The sequence below is a fragment of the Carcharhinus amblyrhynchos genome, chromosome 4 (genome assembly GCF_965287045.1).
Source record: "Carcharhinus amblyrhynchos chromosome 4, sCarAmb.v2.hapA, whole genome shotgun sequence".
Classification (NCBI taxonomy): domain Eukaryota; kingdom Metazoa; phylum Chordata; class Chondrichthyes; order Carcharhiniformes; family Carcharhinidae; genus Carcharhinus; species Carcharhinus amblyrhynchos.
Window position 1 is genome coordinate 52,257,900 of NC_137327.1, and position 20,477 is coordinate 52,278,376.

Sequence of the window (20,477 nt, forward strand, 5' to 3'; positions counted from 1 at the left end):
AAATTTGGCCCCCATAGCTGTTCTGTGTGTCTGGATGAAGAACTGGTTGTTGAAGGTGAAGACATTGTGGTCCAGGATGAAGCGGATGAGTTGTAAAATTACATCTGGAGATTGGCAGTTGTCGGCGTTGAGTACTGAGGGAGTTGCAGCAATGCCATCATCGTGGGAGATGCTGGTATAGAGTGCCAAGACATCCATTGTGACAAGGAGTGCCCCTAGTTCAACTGCTCCATGTGTGCTGAGTTTCTGTAGGAAGTCCGTAGTGTCGCGACAAAAGCTGGGGGTTCTTTGTACAATGGGCTTCAGGGTGCCCTCGACGTAGCCGGAGAGATTCTCGCATAGGGTCCTATTGCACGATATGATGGGACGGCCAGGTGTGTTTGCCTTGTGTATCTTTGGGAGGCAATAGAGATCTCCAGCGTGGGGAGTATGTGGGATGAGAGCACGGAGGGTGCTCTGAAGGTCCGGATCAAAGGTCTTGATCAGTCTGTTGAGTTGATGGGTGTGTTCTTCGGTTGGTTCTGTGGGTAACTGTCTGTAGTGTTCCTCGTTGCTCAGTTGTCAGTACACTTTGCAGTAATCCGTTCTGTTTCATATGATGATGGCCCCTCCTTCATCTGCTGGTTTGATGACAATGTTGCGGTTGGTTTTGAGAGCGCGGATGGCGTTGCGTTGTGCCTGGGTGATGTTCAGGGCTGTCTTGTGGGTGTGGCTGATGAATCTGGTGTTGACGCACCTCCTGATTGATGGCTTGGCATACATGTCAAGTTGAGGGCAGCGGCCTTCCAAAGGAGTCCAATTTGATTCTTTCCTCTTCGGTTGCTGCATTGCATTTCATTCCTGTGCCAATTCTTGCAAAATGCTATCCAGTTGGTCCCATTCCATTGCCCCTTCCTCATGGCCCTGCAATTCTAAAGTATTTATTAAATTCCCTTTTAAAGGTAGATCCACCACCTTTTCCGGTAGTGCATCACAGATCATAACAACACACTGCACAGAAATAATTACTGGTTTTTTTCTTAATTACCCTCTGGTTACCAACATTTCTATGACTGGAAACAGTTTGTCCTTACTTACTCTATCTAAACCCATTATTATTTTGAACACCTCCATCAAATCTTCCCTTAACTTCAAAGGAAAAGCATCCCAATTCCTCTAGTCTATTCTTGTAACTGAACTCTATTGTCCCGAGTCCCATTCTGATAAACTCTGGTTCCTTACAAAGATCATGACATTCTTCCTGAAGGTGTTCTGCATAGAATTGTATACAATACTTCAGCTGGGGCCGAACCTATGATGTATAACTGATGTAAGTTCTTGGTTCCCCAACATTGGATTGGGAGTATTCCAAATATGCACTAGGGAGTTCCTCTTGGAAGTTCCTCACTTACCCTGGACAATTGTGCTGCACTAGTAACCATCCACATGGTGATCTAAATCACCAACTTCAGCAGATTCTGCCAATGTTATGCTAATTGTTACTTTGAAAATTTAGAAATATAACCACTTCTAACATCAGCGTAATTATATTAAATACCTAATCCAGTCCCTACATGGGGCTCCCTCACATTCCTGACTGCTCAGGAGACTTTGCCACCCCACCGTCCACGAAGCAACCCCCACGGTATTTCCCACCCCTCCAATCTCCACCCATGTGGGATGTTCCCCATCCCTCTTTCAACCAACCTTCAACTAACTCTTCTGACCCAAGCCGACCCAACTAGCCCTCAGCCCTCCTCTCGATCTGATACCTCGTTATCCGACCTGACATGACGCAACCCATTTCACCCACATTCCCATGTCCAAAGCCTCCACCTTCCAAATCCCACCCACTGACCTTAGACACTTACCTTCTCTCTGGTCTGTATTTTCAATGGAATTTTTAAAGTCACCTGCTTTACAGGAGCTAGTGCCTTTAAAAAGGGAGCATGTCTTCCTTTGCTGCGATTCTTTTGCACTCTGACGCTAGATTCAAGGAACTGCTGTGCTGTCTGCATCTCGTCCGCTTGAGTTTGGAAGGTGGGGCGAGGCAGACATTGAAGATATTTAGTGCAAGTAAGTAGGTACGGAGTGGCAATCTGATGCTGATTGTCACTTTTGGGAAGTTATGGTGTGAAGACAGCATTATTTGCCACTGTCAGCACATTTATTAGGGTAGAAATTGTTATGTATTTTGCCTGTTTCTTTACTGTAATTTCTGCATGCATTGGTTCTACTGACAAATTTGTGGGAACCATTAAATTCAAGGAACCTCTGAATATTGACAAGTGATTGAGCCTGTCATGTGTTCTGATTGAATGGAATAATATGTTTTGGAATTCAGTGACTACTCCTGTTGCTATTAGAGTTAACTCTTAGTTGGGTTTATTATCTCTTAACTTAGGTATTGAATCGTATTTGTGTAGATGTCATCTAGAGTGCTTTATGTGTATCAGTGGAATAAATGGCCTATTCTCATTGAAGTTAATTGAACTGAGATGCTAATTCTGTTTCTGTCTCCATAGATGCTGCCTGACCTAGTAAGTGCCTCCAACATTTTTTTTTCAGATTTCCAACGCACAGTACTTTGCTATTGTTTGCTTGTGATTTTGATTCAAATAACTACTATATAGCTTTGTGAATGTGGGATCAACTGATTTAAATATAAGTAAGTGTGGGATGACAAAGTGACACAGTTGTTAGCGCTGCAATCTCACGGCACCAGGGACCTGGGTTCAATTCCAGCCTCGGGTGACCGTGTGGAGTTTCCATGTTCTCCCTGCGTCTGCGCAGCTTTCCTTTGGCTGCTCCAGTTTCCTCCCACAGTCCAAAGATGTGCAGGGCATGTGGATTGGACATGGTAAATTGCCTCTTAGTGTCCCAAGATGTGTAGGTTAGTTGGATTAGCCATGGTAAATGTGTGGGGTTACAAAGATAGGGTGGGGGAGAGGGTTTGGGTAAGATACTCTCTCTGTCAGTCGGTGCAGACTTTGATGGAGTGAATGACCTCTTCTGCACTGCAGGGATAAGAACATAAGAAATAGGAGCAGGAGTAGGCCATCTAGCCCTTCGAGCCTGCCCCGCCATTCAATAAGATCATGGCTGATCTGTCGTGTCTCAGTTCCACATTCCCGCCCTCTCCCCATAACCCTTAATCCCCTTGCCTATCAAAAACCTATCAACCCACATCTTAAAAATACTGAGCGAGGCAGCCTCCACCACTTCAATGGGCAGAGAATTCCAGAGATTCACCACCCTTTGAGTGAAGAAGTTCCTCCTCAACACTGTTCTAAACCGCCCCCCCTTTATCTTGAGGCTGTGCCCTCTAGTCCTACTGTCCTTTCTGAGCAGGAAGAGCCTCTCCACCTCTATCCTATCCATCCCATTCATCATCTTATATGTCTCAATGAGATCTCTCCTCATTCTTCTAAACTCTAACGAGTACAAGCCTAGTTCATTCAGCCTCTCCTCGTAGTTCAACCCCCTCAACTCAGGCATCAGCCTAGTAAACCTCCTCTGCACTCCCTCCAAGGCCAAAATATCCTTGCATAAGTGCGGCGACCAAAACTGCACACAGTACTCCAGCTGCGGCCTCACCAATGCCCTATACAGCTGCAGCAAGACCTCCCTACTTTTATATTCAATCCCCCTCGCGATGAAGGCCAGCATCCCATTCGCCTTCCTGACCACCTGCTGCACCTGCAGGCTGGGTTTTTGCGACTCATGCACAAGGACCCCGAGGTCCCTCTGCACCGTCGCATGCTGCAGTTTTTCGCCATGTAAGTAATAGTCCTTCCTACCATTATTCCTACCAAAGTGGACAACTTCACACTTGCCAACATTAAATTCCATTTGCCAGTTCCTGGCCCATTCGCCCAACCTATCTAGATCCCTCTGCAGACTTTCCACACCCTCCGCACAATTTGCCGTTCCACCAATCTTGGTGTCATCAGCAAATTTCGACACCATACACTCGGTTCCCTCCTCCAGATCATCTATATAAATGGTAAATAGCTGAGGCCCCAGCACTGACCCCTGGGGCACTCCACTAGTCACCAATCGCCAATCCGAATAGCACCCATTGACCCCCACTCTCTGCCTCCTATTTGACAGCCAATCCCCTATCCATGCTAACACCCTACCCCCAACTCCATGCCCCCTGACCTTCTGTAATAACCTCTTGTGCGGCACCTTATCAAATGCCTTCTGAAAATCAAGAAACACCACATCCATCAGCTCTCCTCCATCCACCGCCCCCGACACATCCTCATAGAGCTCCAATAAATTTGTCAGACACGACTTCCCCTTAACAAAACTGTGCTGCGTCTGCTCTATCAAACCATTCTCCTCAAGACGCGTTGCTATTTTCTCCTTGATCACGGATTCTAGCATTTTACCTACAACAGACATTAAACTAACCGGCGTATAATTCCCTGCCTTTTGCTTGCCACCCTTCTTAAACAACGGCGTAACATTAGCCATTTTCCAATCTTCCGGCACTTTCCCGGAATCCAGCGACGTTTGGAAATTAATCACCAAGGCATCCAATTATCACCTCTGCCATTTCTTTCAGAACCCTTGGTTGCATTCCATCTAAGATAAGATAAGATTGAGGTAGTACATGATTCTGTGATAAGATTGAGGTAGTATATTTTGGTTGACAGAATATAGAGGCCATATACTCCTTGAAAAATGAGCTTTCGTGTGGGGTAGAAAAACACTAGGATCTGTGGGGTCAGTTACACAGATAACTGGAAGTAGCAATTATTAAGAACATTATTAAGATGATATTTAAAAAAAAGCAAAATGCATTGGGATTAATTTCTAGGATGGAATGAAAAGCAGAGACATATTAAACTGGTGTAGAAGCTTGGCTAGATCACAGTTGGAGTACTGAGAACAGTTCTAGTTTCCATATTATAAAAAGAACAGAGAGACACTGGCAAAGGTGCAAAAAAGATTAACAGAGTGGCAACAGCACGGAAGGAGGCCAACTGGCCCATTATGGATCTACTGGTTATTTGCAAAGAGCAACTCTGAGGCCCACTGCCCTGCCTTTTCCTGTAGCTTTGCATTTTCTTTCTCTTCAGCTAATTATCCAACTATCTTTGGGAAGCAATGGCTGAATCTGCCTCCACCACACTCTCAGGCAATGAATTCCAGATCCTAACCGCTTGCTAAGTGAAGAGGGTTTTTTTTCTCCTGTCGCCATTCATTCTTTTGTCATTCGCCTTAAATCAGTAACCTCTGGTTCCCAATCCTTCTGCTGCTAGGAATAGTTTCTCCCTCTCTACTCTCTCTAGACCCCTCATGATTTTGAAAACTTCCATTAAATCTCCTCTAGGCCTTCTCTTCTCCATGGGCTGAATGGCCTCCTTTTGCACTGTAGGGATTTTATGATTTTATAAAGAGAGCAGCCCTCTCCTACAATTTGTCTACATAACTGAAGTCATTCATCCCTAAAACCATTCTTGCTGCACCATCTCTAATGCTTCACATCCTCCCAAAAGCCTGATGCCCCGAATTGGACATAACTTTGGTCCATACCGAATCTGTGTTTCATAAAGGTGTACCATAACTCCCTTGCTCTATGCCTCTATCATAAACCAATAATGGAGATATTATACATATAAGAAAAGACTGAACAAGATGGACCTCTGTTCTCTAGAAACAAGAAGCCAGGGGTAGGGAAGGGTGAATCACCTAATGGACATCTTCAGAGTCATGAAAGCTTTGATGAAAATATTTCCACTTGTGGTTGAGACCAGAACTAGGGGGTATAAATAGAAGGCACTGACTCATAAATCCTATGGGAAATTCAAGACAAGCACTTTTTCAAAGGATGGTTAAAATGTGAAACCACAGGAAGTAGTTGAGACAAAAGCACAGATGCATTCCAAAGAAATGCTAGATGTGCACATGAAGGAGAAAGGAATAGAAATGTATTTTAAAGGGGTTAGATGAAGAGGTTGAGAGGAGATTCTTATGGAGTAAAAATGCAGATATTAGGCACAATGTCTATGCCAGCAGAAAAGCTGGAGCGATTATGGCTGGTGCTGGCAGCATCTGGCAGGTGGGATTCTCCAACCTGATGGATGAAAATTTATGGATCCCATGAATCATGCTGGTTAACCTGGTTGTTCGGGGTGCCCCGATCTCTGTGGTAGCAGATAGCTTCTCTTCCCCTACCTCAACCACTCAAACAATTTTCACCATGCAGCATGAGGGTGACCCGACCCACAGAAGGGACCCCCCCCCCGGGTGATGGTGACATCTCCTCTCTGTCAGAGGACTTCAAAGGAGTCTGCTCACACCTGCAGCTCCTGGGAAAGCGAGAATGTGAAATCCCCATCCTGAGCCCACCCAACCCCCCAGGTCCCTTGAAGAATCCTCCCTCTGCAGCCTGGCAGCAGCAGAGGAGCAAATGGCCACTGGACCTACCTCTTTGACCCCTTGCAGCATCCAACATGCCAGTCCATGCTGGTATTTATCAACAGAAAAGCCCATCCAATGTATTTACATAAGAACTAGGAGCAGGAGTAGGCCATCTGGCCCCTTGAGCCTGCTCACCATTCAATAAGAACATGGCTGATTTTTTTCATAGATTCAGCTCCATTTACTTGCCTGCTAGCCATAACCCTTAATTCCTTTACTGTTCAAAAATTTGTCTATCCTTGCCTTAAAAACATTCAATGAGGTAGCCTCAACTGCTTCTCTGGGCAGGGAATTCCACAGACACAACCCTTTGTGTTAAGAAGTTCCTCCTCAACTCAGTCCTACATTTGCTCCCCATTATTTTGAAGCTGTGCACCCTAGTTCTAGTTTCATCAGACAGTGGAAACAATCTTCCTGCTTCTATCATATGTATTCTCTTCATAATTTTTTATGTTTCTAAAAGATTCCCCCTCATTCTTCTAAATTCCAGAAAGTATCGTCCCAGTCTAGTCAGTCCCTCCTCATAAGCTTTCAATTCTGGAATCAATCTAATGAATCTCTTCTGCTCCCTCTCCAGTGCCAGTACATCCTTTCTCAAGTAAGGAGACCAAAACTGTACACAGTACTCCAGATGTGGCCTCACCAGGACCTTTTACGGCTGCGACATAACCTCCCTGTTTTTAAACTCCATCCCCCTAGCAATGAAGGACAAAATTCAATTTGCCTTCTTAATTACCTGCTGCACCTGCAAACCAACTCCTTGTGATTCACGCACAAGGACACCCAGGTTCCTCTGCACAGCAGCGTGCTGCAATTTTTTAGTACTTAAATAATAGCCCATTTTGCTGTTATTCCCTTATGTACAGGGGTATCAAGTGTTTAGGAGGAAAAAGGGAAGTGTGTAGCTCTGCTGATTAAGGATAGCATCAGGGTGGTAGTAAGGGATGATATAGGAGCCAAAGAGCAGAAAGTGGAATTGTTGTGGGTGGAGATTAGGAACAGCAAAGGGAGGAAGACGCTGGTGGGTGTCGTTTATAGGCCCCCAAATAATGATCTGGAGGTGGGGCGGGCTGTTAACGCGCAAATAAATGCAGCGTGCAGGAATGGAACGGCGATAATTATGGGGGATTTCAATCTACATATTGATTGGTCGACCCATGTTGGACGCGGTGGGCTTGAGGAAGAGTTCTTGGAATGCTGCCGGGATAGTTTCCTTGAACAGTGTGCATTGGAGCCGACGAGAGAGCGAGCTATCTTGGATCTGGTGTTATGTAATGAGGCGGGTAGAATTAGGGACCTTGTGGTGAGGGATCCTCTTGGGAAGAGTGATCATTGTATGGTGGAGTTTCTGATGCAGGTGGAAGAGGAGAAAGTGGGTTCCCGGACATGTGTCCTTTGTTTGAACAGAGGGGAGTATGGTAGGATGAGACAGGAATTGGCGAATGTTGATTGGGGGAGCGCATTGGAAGGTAGGTCTGCTGAGGAACAGTGGAGGATCTTTAAGGAAATCTTTCTTGGTGCTCAGCAGAAATTTATTCCAGTGGTTAAAAAGGATCGTAGGAGGAGAGATAATCAGCCGTGGATAACGAAGGAGGTAAAGGAAAGTGTTAAATTAAAAGCGGATGTGTTTAGAGTAGCTAAGAGTAGTGGGCGAGAAGAGGATTGGGAGAGGTTTAATTGTCAACAAAGAATGACAAAGAAGTTGATAAAGAAGGGTAGGATAAACTATGAAGCTGGGCTAGCGCTTAATATAAAAAAGGATAGTAAGAGTTTTTATAAATATATAAAAAGGAAGAGGCTGGCTAGGGTGAACGTTGGACCCTTAGAGGATGAGAGGGGGACTTAGTGGTAGGGGATGGGGAAATGGCTGAGACCTTGAATAACTCTTTTGTTTCGGTCTTCACGGAGGAGGACGTGAATAATTTGCCGGGTGTTAGTGATGGAAAGATGGTAGGAGTGGAGGGCCTGAATGACATTATTGTTACTAGAGAGGCAGTGCTTGACTGACTGGAGGGTTCTGAAAGAAATGGCGGAGTGATAGTGGATGCCTTGGTGATTATTTTCCAAACGTCGCTGGATTCCGGGGAAGTGCCGGAAGATTGGAAAACGGCTAATGTTACGCCGTTGTTTAAGAAGGGTGGCAGGCAAAAGGCAGGGAATTATAGGCCGGTTAATTTAACGTCTGTTGTCGATAAAATGTTAGAATCCGTGATCAAGGAGAAAATAGCGAGGCATCTTGAGGAGAATTGTTTGATAGAGCAGATGCAGCACAGTTTCGTTAAGGGGAAGTCATGTCTGACGAATTTATTGGACTTCTATGAGGATGTGTCTAGGGCGGTGGATAGAGGAGAGCCGGTGGATGTGGTGTTTCTTGATTTTCAGAAGGCGTTTGACAAGGTGCCTCACAAGAGGTTATTACAGAAGGTCAGGGGGCATGGAGTTGAGGGTAGGGTGTTAGCATGGATAGGGGATTGGCTGTCAAATAGGAGGCAGAGAGTGGGGGTCAATGGGTGCTATTCGGATTGGCGGTTGGTGACTAGTGGAGTGCCCCAGGGGTCGGTGCTGGGGCCTCAGCTATTTACCATTTATATAGATGATCTGGAGGAGGGAACCGAGTGTATGGTGTCGAAATTTGCTGATGACACCAAGATTGATGGAACAGCAAATTGTGCAGAGGGTGTGGAGAGTCTGCAGAAGGATCTAGATAGGCTGGGCGAATGGGCCAGGAACTGGCAAATGGAATTTAATGTTGGCAAGTGTGAAGTTGTCCACTTTGGTAAGAATAATGGTAAGAAGGACTATTACTTACATGGCGAAAAACTGCAGCATGCGATGGTGCAGAGGGACCTCAGGGTCCTTGTGCATGAGTCGCAAAAACCCAGCCTGCAGGTGCAGCAGGTGGTCAAGAAGGCGAATGGGATGCTGGCCTTCATAGTGAGGGGGATTGAATATAAAAGTAGGGAGGTCTTGCTGCAGCTGTATAGGGCACTAGTGAGGCCACAGCTGGAGTACTGTGTGCAGTTTTGGTCGCCACACTAACGCAAGGATATTTTCGCCTTGGAGAGAGTGCAGAGGAGGTTTACTAGGCTGATACCGGAGTTGAGGGGGTTGAACTACGAGGAGAGGCTGAATGAACTAGGCTTGTACTCGTTAGAGTTTAGAAGAATGAGGAGAGATCTCATTGAGACGTATAAGATGATGAATGGGATGGATAGGATAGAGGTGGAGAGGCTCTTCCTGCTCAGAAAGGACAGTAGGACTAGAGGGCACAGCCTCAAGATAAAGGGGGGGCGGTTTTGAACGGAGTTGAGGAGGAACTTCTTCACTCAAAGGGTGGTGAATCTCTGGAATTCTCTGCCCGTTGAAGTGGTGGAGGCTGCCTCGCTAAATATATTTAAGACGCGTGTTGATAGGTTTTTGATAGGCAAGGAGATTAAGGGTTGTGGGGAGAGGGCGGGAATGTGGAACTGAGACACGACAGATCAGCCATGATCTTATTGAATGGCGGGGCAGGCTTGAGGGGCTAGATGGCCTACTCCTGCTCCTATTTCTTATGTTCTTGTGTTCTTAAGTTCTATCAAAATGGATGATTTACCTTTATTGTACTCCATCTGCCAGACCCTTGCCCGCTCACTTAAACTATTTATATCCCTCTTCAGTCTTTCAGTGTCCTCTGCACACTTCGCTCTTCGTGTCATCTGCGAACTTTGATACATGACACTTGGCCCCCAAGTCCAAATCATCGATGTAAGTTGCGGTCCCAACACTGTTCCCTGAGGCACACTGCTAGCCACTGATTACCAACCAGAAAAACATTCATTTATCTCCAGTCTTTGCTTTTTGTTAGTTAACCAATCCTCTATCCATGCTAATACATTACCATAACGCTGTGCACCTTTATCTTATGCAGCAGCCTTTTGTGCAGCACCTTGTTGAATGCCTGCTGAGGAGGCGATGCATGGCAGGAGGCTGCTGAATGGGCCGTCCAGTCTGTTAATTGTATTATGAATCCTAATTGCCTTCATGTCTGGTGGGAATCCCAAGTTTTGGCCAACAACCCATTCATCAGGCATCAAATTCCCATGGGCTGTCGGTTGGGTCTAATGGGGCTGGACCCCCCCATCCCCCCCCACCACCACCGCAATCTCAGTGGGGGTTGACATTTGTAGTCAGTCTGTCACAACAATAGGGAGGGGCAAAGTTGTAAAAAAAAACAAGGATACAGAATTTTAAAATCAAGGTGTTGCCAGACGAGGTGCAAGCGTAGGCCAGTGAGCATGTGAATGATAGGGTAATGGAACTTGGTGCAATTTCAGATAGCAGCAGCAGAGTTTAGGTGAGCTCAGGTTTGTGGAGAGTGGAGATGAAAGTCTGGGCATGGAAATTATCAAGTTTACAGGAAACCAAAATGTGGATGAGAGTTTCAGCAGCAGATGAGTTGAGGCAGGAAGTTAGAAAGTAAAATTAAGATCTGTATTTAAATATAAGGAACTCCCAAAACACACATCGAAGTGTAGTACAGTTATAATGTAGGGATAAAACACGTTGCGTATAGCAACAGGTAACTACTAACACTGGTGGGAATCTGGAATGCAGCAGGCGGTTTGCCTCTGTAGGTGTAATTGGAATTAGCTTTGGAGACTGCAGTCCCATTAAATGGATTCTTTTATTAGTTTATGCAGAATGCATGTTGCTGTCCTTTCCAAGTTATCGTGTTAGTACATGAATTCTTTGTACTGTGGCGGGGTATGCCAGGAATGAGCGGAACATGTCAGCACCGAGTTCCCGCTGGCCACTTCCGAGTCTGTTCGGCGCCGCACTGCCTGCTCGAGCGTTCGGCAAACATCGTCAAATTACGATCGTTTCCGATCCCTTCGATAGAGACCAGGGCTGAGCGGTCCAATGAAACGCTGCGCGTTGCTGGATGTATGTAAATCAAGGGAGGGCGGGGCGAGTGGTGCGCCTGCGTGCTGCTGGCGCCCGCTGTCTGTGAATGGTGCAGTGAGTGAAGTTCCCGGGGGAGGAAGTGAGAGCGCGAGAGGTGCTGCCCGCGAGCTTGGAGGAAGTGAGTGCGCGCCAGTGAGTGAGGGAGCTCGAGCCGGCAGCAGCGAGTCGGACACTGAGCCAGAGAACCGGGAAAGATGCCGCGAGTTGTCCCCGATCAGAGGAGCAAGTTCGAGAACGAGGAGTTCTTCCGCAAACTTAGCCGGGAATGCGAGGTGAGAAGCCGGGCTCGGCTGGAGCGGACCGTGGGGTGGGGGGAGGGTGGAGTGCGCTGCGCGGGGAAAGTTTACCCGAGTTGCCGCTCGGCTGAGAGGAGGTGTATGTGGGAGGAGAAGCTGGGGCCGGAGAACATATGGCCTGCTGCTCTCAGTGCTGAGATCGAAAGTTTTTCCCCGGTCTCCGGAGAAGGGTTGGGGAGGGTTCCCGAGAGCCGCCGGGGCGCCCTCTCGCACAGGCGACCGTTTTAACTTTTTATCTGATTATCTTTTCCTCACAGATTAAATACACAGGTTTCCGCGACCGGCCGCACGACGAGAGACAGATGCGGTTTCAGAACGCGTGCAGGGACGGCAGGTCTGAGATTGTGAGTACTAAAACTCATCCTCACTTTGTTATCGGCGCCAACAAAACGCAGACAATACCTGACATCAAATAGGTTGACGAGGAGCGGCACCCATAAAACTGCCTCAAGAGTCAGGCAGTCAACCCACACGACTCTGTACATTGTCATTTGACATAGAATGAAGTAAACGTTAAAACGGGTAGCCAGCATGCAGAAAAGGCAGGTGAACTAGTGGTTCGAGTGGCATTCTCCGTCAGCGTGCCGATGGAGTTGATAACCTTTTTTTCGGATGCTGTATGTCCGCAGCATTTAACGTTTATATTTCAGATCTTTCACGATAATATTGTTTGACGAAGAGATGTATTTTTAAAAAACTGATCATTCCTCCTGACATCTAGATTTTGCATCTAGTATTAGGTGGGCATAGTATAGTCCCGGTTTGGATAAAGTTCACATTGGCCTATTTTGCAATGAATTAATTTAAATGAGCTACCTCCTAAGGATGAAACTGAATCATGAAGATACTGAGCAAATGCTTTTCCTCCTGACTGATCTGTCAATATGAATTACATTTGGAGCTGCCAAACATTTTTTTTTGGTCCTCTTGGGAATGGCAGTTTCCCTCATGCAGAAAAATAATTGGAGACTCGAATTTTATTTGTTTGAATCCAGTGGCATTACATAACTTTTAGACCTTTATGCTCCACTTCTTTGTCTTTATTTAATGTTTGCAGATGCATAAGGGTCATCAAAACTTAATTCCATTCACAAAGCAGATTTAAAAGTATATTTGTGGAGCAGTGACACAGGCAAGCAAGATTTCACCCCAGGCAGGTGTTTCATTAACTCAGATAAATTTATCTCAGAAATGTAGTTTTTTGATAGTGCTGGGATACAATTATATAGACCTGGTTCTATGGCTGTATTCATATCCAGAGGGAACTTGTGAATTAAGTGCCATTTTTATTAAAGCACTGCTAACATTGGGGAATTTACAGGGAATAGGAAATTTTGGTAGGGAACTTGGTATCAATTGGGTGTCATTGCTGCCACTAAGATCTGCATAGTTTTTTGTGATAAATTGATGACATTTGAGAAAGTAAGTGAAAATACTTATTTTACAATATATGGTTATTTTATGGTCAATTTACTTGCAAACCATTGATATTTAGTCAGCCTCTATGAAATTCTGGATAAAATAAAGTTTCACAAATGTGAAATCTTTCTTGCATGAGCATGTTTTCATAACTTTCTTAAATATGAATTCCTTCATTAGGTTGAATCCAATCATTTGTATCCCAGTCATATTTGAGGTTACAATCAGCACTGACAGGCTGTCTGATTGTGGAGGATAATTTGGCCAAGCACAATCTTGTCATCTTGTAGCATTTGTACATAAACATTCCAGTTGGGTTGCTGCAATAGTAATCATATTGTCACATTACACAGTGTAGCCCATCAAATCAATGCTTATGCTTTCCATAAGTGTGCCACCTAGCCTAACCCCATACTTCCATTTGCTTTCCTATAATTTGATTTTTTTAAAATAAATTAATTCCCTTTTCATGCCATTTGGATTCTGATTGAATGACAATCTATGATAAAAGTTCCACTCTGCAGTGTTTCTCTTCTATCGCTGGGTGTTTTTGGAAAAGTAACATTCGTGCCATGTGTCAAGCAGTTAATATATACCAACAGTGAATGACATTACCATTGTGGTGATCCCAGAGATACAGACTCAAAACTTAACTGAACATAAGAACATAAGAAATAGGAGCAGGAGTAGGCCATCTAGCCCCTCGAGCCTGCCCCGCCATTCAATAAGATCATGGCTGATCTGTCGTGGCTCAGTTCCACATTCCCGCCCTCTCCCCATAACCCTTAATCCCCTTGCCTATCAAAAACCTATCAACCCGCGTCTTAAAAATATTGAGCGAGGCAGCCTCCACCACTTCAATGGGCAGAGAATTCCAGAGATTCACCACCCTTTGAGTGAAGAAGTCCCTCCTCAACTCTGTTCTAAACCGCTCCCCCTTTATCTTGAGGCTGTGCCCTCTAGTCCTACTGTCCTTTCTGAGCGGGAAGAGCCTCTCCACCTCTATCCTATCCATCCCATTCAACATCTTATACATCTCAATGAGATCTCCCCTCATTCTTCTAAACTGTAACGAGTACAAGCCTAGTTTATTCAGCCTCTCCTCATAGTTCAACCCCCTCAACTCCAGAATTAGCCTAGTAAACCTCCTCTGCACTTGCTCCAAGGCCAAAATATCCTTGCGTAAGTGCGGCGACCAAAACTGCACACAGTACTCCAGCTGTGGCCTCACCAGTGCCCTATACAGCTGCAGCAAGACCTCCCTACTTTTATATTCAATCCCCCTCGCTATGAAGGCCAGCATCTCATTCGCCTTCCTGACCACCTGCTGCACCTGCAGGCTGGGTTTTTGTGACTCATGCACAAGGACCCCGAGGTCCCTCTGCACTGTCGCATGCTGCAGTTTTTCGCCACGTAAGTAATAGTCCTTCTTACCATTATTCCTACCAAAGTGGACAACCTCACATTTGCCAACATTAAATTCCATTTGTCAGTTCCTGGCCCATTCGCCCAGCCTATCTAGATCCTTCTGCAGACCCTCCGCGCAATTTGCCGTTCCACCAATCTTGGTGTCATCAGCAAATTTCGACACCATACACTCGGTTCCCTCCTCCAGATCATCTATATAAATGGTAAATAGCTGAGGCCCCAGCACCGACCCCTGGGGCACTCCACTAGTCACCAACCGCCAATCCGAATAGCACCCATTGACCCCCACTCTCTGCCTCCTATTTGACAGCCAACCCTCTATCCACGCTAACACCCTACCCCCAACTCCATGCCCCCTGACCTTCTGTAATAATCTCTTGTGAGGCACCTTGTCAAACGCCTTCTGAAAATCCAGAAAGACCACATCCACCGGCTCTCCTCTATCCACCGCCCTTGACATATCCTCATAGAACTCCAATAAATTCGTCAGACACGACTTCCCCTTAACGAAACTGTGCGGCGTCTGCTCTACGAAACAATTCTCCTCAAGATGCCTCACTATTTTCTCCTTGATCACGGATTCTAACATTTTTCCTACAACAGACGTTAAACTAACCGGCCTATAATTGGCCTATAACTGGGCCAGCCACATAAACATGGTGGTTGCGAGAACGGGTGGAAAGATGGGCATTCTGTGAAAAATGACTTTCCTCCTAATTTCCCAGAGCCTTTCCACTATCTACAAGGCACAAATTAGGAATGTGCTGGAATGCTCCAATCTTGCCAAAATGAGTGGTGCTCCAACATATGTTGAAACTAAAAATCACCCAGAACAAAGCGCTGTACCATGGATAAGGCGGAATTATCTACAAGATGTACCACACCAATTTGCTGAGGTTTCTTAACAGCCTGTCCCAAGCCAAATGATTCTACCACCAAGAAAGACGAGGGCACTGTGCGTGTGGGAACGCTACCTCCATTTTGAGTACCATACTCATTTTGAAATGTATCACTTCCTTTATTGTTGCTACATCAAATTTCTGGGACTAATTCCCTAATTATAGTGAGAATAGCTTCATCAATAGTGGAGCAATGAAGGGTTTTAAGGGCATGTGGGAATGGCCAAAAAATGCTGCCCTTTGCCCAAATTCCCTGAATGAATTAATAAAATGGAAACACTCTTACCATGGTTACAGCTGAGTTCAAATAATCCATCACCTCAGGATCAAATATGAACACTATGTCAATCTGAGGCATGCCTCAAAAACTTTGACTATAAACTAACAAGATGGTCCATGTAAGTAATAACTTTGCTATTCCAGAGGTAAAATATGGTTTTTAATTTTCAATGATTTTCCCTCACCTAGAGTATATACCATTTCTCATCTGTGGGGACCAACAGCTGCCATCTTTGACCTGGCTATTGGACTGTGAAAAGGAGTCCGTTGCAACTTTCTAACATGGTTGCGATCAAAAACTCATCCCCCTGTATCTTTCTGATCTGTAACATTGAATGATGAAGTTCCATGTACTGCACTGCTATTCTGAGCCATTCATCATTGAAACTCAAGCTTTTAGTTGAAATGTTTGCCATTTTTAATCAAGTGTTTTCCATCAAGCAATTAAGTAAGGCCATTTCTCCTTTTTAAATGAGGAGATAGTAAATGATTTGCCAAGAACAAAATACTGTGGATGTTCATGTCTGGCAGCATCTATGGAGAGAGAAATGGGGTGAATGTTTCAGGTTGATGATCTTCATCAGAAGTAAAAGCATGAAAGGTCATTTGACCTGAAAGGTTAACCTAGTTTCTCCCTTCAGATTCTGCCAAACCTGCGTATTTACAGCATTTTCTATAAATCTTGTGTTTGGCCTTTCCTCTATTTTTGCACAATGGCAAGTCTGTTCGTTAGCTGTTTTATTTTTTAAAATCAAATCATAATAGCAACTATTTATGGGGCAGACTTGTAGGAGCATCAGTGCATTAAATAGATTGAGTTGATGCTCCATGTGTAAATATGGTTTGTTAAAGTGAATCCCGGACAGACTCCAATCCAAAATTGAGCACAGGATACAGCTGTTGTATTCTTCTGTTGAAGAATTGATAGAGATTTGGTCCCTTTGAAACATGTTGGTTATTTTGTACATTTGCTTTATGGCTCTTCTTTCTGCATTTTCTTTTGCTCCTCCCAATTTTGCAGCATGCTCTCTACCTTCCCATCAAACACCCTACCCCCTCCCCACCCACACTGGACAGCTTGACATTTGCACTGCACAGATCATACTATAATACCAAATTCAATCCCGTAACATTCATTGAAGGGGTGCATAACTGATTGCTATTAGTATTTTAAAAGTCTCCCTTCCTGATTTCATTTGATCTTGTCTTGGTGGAAATAATTGTCATTATATGTTTAGCTTTACAAAATGCATAATTATTCTGGGCAGTGACTAAGTTAACTAATGCCTGGCTTATTGATTAGTGCAGTATCCCATGCTATCGACATACTCTGGGCTGTGTGTCAAAGAAGAATCAGATGCCTGTAACTGTACACTTCAGAAATGATGAGTCCATGTTTTATCATGTAATTTCAGAGTTTGAAGTATACAGTGCCGCCTGGCAGACTATAACCTCGGGACGTAGCACTGATGTTAAAAAAAAATGACTGCATAATTTATTTAAAGTCCTGTTCTCTAATACAGTTTCTATTGATTTTTCTGAAAGGCTTTTGTGGCCTCTGGAACCAATCTATCTCTGCAATTTTTTCCGGCAAATTGGCATGGAGAACAGCGACAGACGCCCACACGGGAGTATGTAGACTTTGAGCGCGATGTAGGCAAGGTAAGAAACTTGTCCTGACATTCTTGTGAGTGGGAGAAATCCAGATATTCTAGACTGCACAGTGCTATATAGGTGTTTTTTAATGCATTTAAAATGAACTGGGAATTGTTTTGTAATGTCTGAATATTTGCTCAAATGTGTTAAATGTTTACAGTATGGTGACGTAATTAGCCAAATTTAAAATAATTAGATATATAGCCGGAGCAATGGATGTAAACAGTTGGGATTTTGCTGAATCTATCGTATACCTGTTGGACGACAATGAGTACTGCAAGTACTTTTGGTAATTGTGATATAAACAAGATTTGCGAATATTGGTGAGAGTACTGAGAAGGCCAAGTATTATTTTGAAACCAAGAGAGAATGCTGGAGAATCTCAGCAGGTCTGGCAGCATCTGTAAGGAGAGAAAAGAGCTGATGTTCTGAGTCTAGATGACCCTTTTTCAAAGCTAAAAGGTATAGAAAGTGGGTGATATTTATACTGCAGGGGAAGAGAACGAAAGATGAATCATAGTCATAGAAACCTGGGGAAAAGACTGCTAACAGCTGTCCACAGAATAAAGGATGTGAATGGCCAAACAGTAGAGAAGTTGTGACAGATGAAGATGTTGGGGTGAGGGAGGGGGGCAGTGGAATGGCACAGAGGTAGAATGCAGAAAAGGGGAAGTGGGGGAAAAGAAAAGGTAAGAAAAGGGGGATGAAATAGGGGAAAGAATGGGAAGGGAAGAAAAATGAAGAAAGCCAATAAAGAAATAAAAAGTAGAGAACAGTAAAAAAAAATTTAACAAAATAGAACAAAAACAAGGGGGGCCAAGGTGGGGTAGAGCAATCATCAGAAGTTGTTGAATTTGATGTTGAGACTGGAATTAGGCTGTAAAGTACCTAGCCGGAAGATGACTTGCTGTTCTTTCAGTTTGCGTTGAGCTTCACTGGAACATTGTAGCAAGCCAAGGGCACGCATGAGCATGGGAACAGGATCATGTGTTAAAATGACAAACAACAGGAAGGTCAGGGTCCTGATTGTGCACAGACCGAAGGTGCTCAGCAAAGTGATCGCCCAGTCTATGCTTGGTCTCTCTGATATAGAGAAGATCTCATTGGGAACAGCTAATGCAATACACCAAATTGAAAGATGCACATGAAACGCTGCTTAGCCCAGAATGATTTTTTTGGATCTTGGATGATAAGCAAAGAAGAGGGTAATGGTCTCTGCAGAATGCTGACAGGTTGAAGGGAAGATGTGTTTGGTGGTGGCATCATGTTGGAATTGGCGAAAATGGGAGAGGATTGTACTTTGCCTGCAGAGGCTGGTGAGGTGAAATGTGAGAACAATGGAGACTCTATCCTGTTGTGGGAAGGGAAGGGGTGAGGATCATGGCGTAGGAGGTGGACTGCACACTGTTGAGGGCCCTATCAACAACTGTAGATGGGAATCCACAGTTGAGGAAAAAGAACACATATCAAAAGCACTGTTTTGGAAAGTGGCATCACTGGAACAAATGCAAAGGAGCTGAGAGAAAGCGCTGGAGTCATTATAGGATGTGGGGTGTGAAGAGCTGTAGTCCAAATTGCTGTGGGAGTCAGTGGGCTTGTAATGGAAATTGGTAGTCTATTGTTGGAAATAGAGACAGGCTAAGGAAGAGAAGTGTCTGAAGTAGCTCAGGTGAAGGCGATGGAGGGGTGGAAGCTGGAAACAAAGTTGATGAATTTTTTGTGGCCTGGACAAGAGCATGAAGTGGTACCAAAATAGTCATCAATGTAGTGGTAAAGAAGTTGTGGGAGGGGGCCTGGAACAAAGAATGTTCCACATACTGCATAAAAAGACAAGCATCGCTAGATCTATGTAGGTACCCATTGTTACTCCTTTGATTTGGGGAAAGTGGGATGAGTTAAAAGAGAAGTTGTTGAGAGATAGAACAAGTTCAGCCAGGCAGAGGAGAGTGGTGGTGGATGAGAATTATTCAGGTCACTTTTCAAGATAGAAGCAAAGAGTTCTCTGGCTGTCCTGGTGGAGATGTAGAGAAATTGCACATATATGTTAAATAGGAGACAGTTAGGGTCTGTGAACTGGAAGCTGTCAATATGACGCAAGGCATCAGAGGAATCCTGGATGTAGGTGGGAAGAGAATGGACCAGGGGAGTGAGGGTGGAGCCAAGGTAAAAGAAAATAAGTTCAGTGAGGTAGGGGAGCACGTTGGCGCAATGGGACTACCAGGACAGTCCTTTTTGTGGATTTTGGGAAGTAAATATCTGGAGCTGGGAGACAGAGGTTGGAAGCTGTGGGGGGGAAGGCATCTGGAGGAAATGAGGACGGTGACGGTGTTAGAGATAATGGCTTGATGCTCAGTTGTGTGGTCATAGTCCAGGGGGAGGTAGGAGGAAGTGTCTGAGATGGTGCTTAGCCTCTGCAAGGTAGAGATCAGTACGCCAGATGACAACAGCACCCCCTTTGTCAGCAGATTTGATGACAATATCGGAGTTGGACCTGAGGGAGCGAAGGGTGGTAGGTTTGGAAGGAAAAAGGTTGGAATGGGTGAGGGGGCGGGGTGAGGGGCAGAAAAATTGAGACGGCCAATGTCCCACCAACAGTTCCCAATGAAAAGTTTGAAGGCAGATAATTGTCGCACTGAGGGTATTCAGTTGGAGGCAAAATATTGGACGCACGTGAAATCATCTGTGGAAGAGGGGAGGATTCTTGGCCAAAGAAGTGGGCACAGAGTTGAAGGTGACGGAAGAAGAATTCAACATCATGTCAAGCCTGGAATCCATTGAGGTTGGGACATAAAGGTATGAGGCTGAGTCCTTTGCTGAGAACAGCACGCTCAGCCTCAGGAAGGTCAGAGGGTATGGTGAAGACACAGCAAGGGCTGGGCTAGAAGAGATGGAATTCAAGAGATTGAGATTGGTGGACAGCCTGGGATGTGCAATGGTGTAGGTAAGTTGCTGAAGCTTGTGTTCCTTCACATCTACAAGAAACAAGAAAAGTTTTTTAAGATGTCGAATGATGCAGAGAATGAAATGAAACTGGGGACACGACAACTTTGAGAGAGAGTAAGACGGTGTTGCTGGAGAGAGATGTCGAGTGTCTTCATGTGGCGGCGTACAGAACTGAGTGTGACTTTGAGGATGTGGC

At 44.9% G+C, this 20,477-nt stretch overlaps 1 protein-coding gene across 2 annotated transcripts in view; it reads left to right on the forward strand.

The window, feature by feature from the left end:
* The first annotated feature begins 10,557 nt into the window (after nt 1-10,557).
* cbfb (core-binding factor subunit beta) overlaps nt 10,558-20,477 on the forward strand; it is an 87,119-nt gene continuing 77,199 nt past the window's right edge. The window contains exons 1-3 of one of the 2 annotated variants that reach the window (XM_080187145.1): nt 10,558-11,633; nt 11,915-12,001; nt 17,228-17,344. In XM_080187145.1, the coding sequence (XP_080043271.1) occupies nt 11,556-11,633; nt 11,915-12,001; nt 17,228-17,344 (282 nt within the window). In that variant the 5' untranslated portion in view covers nt 10,558-11,555. The remainder of the gene's footprint in view (nt 11,634-11,914; nt 12,002-17,227; nt 17,345-20,477) is intronic. The other variant, XM_080187144.1, reaches the window with a different exon arrangement.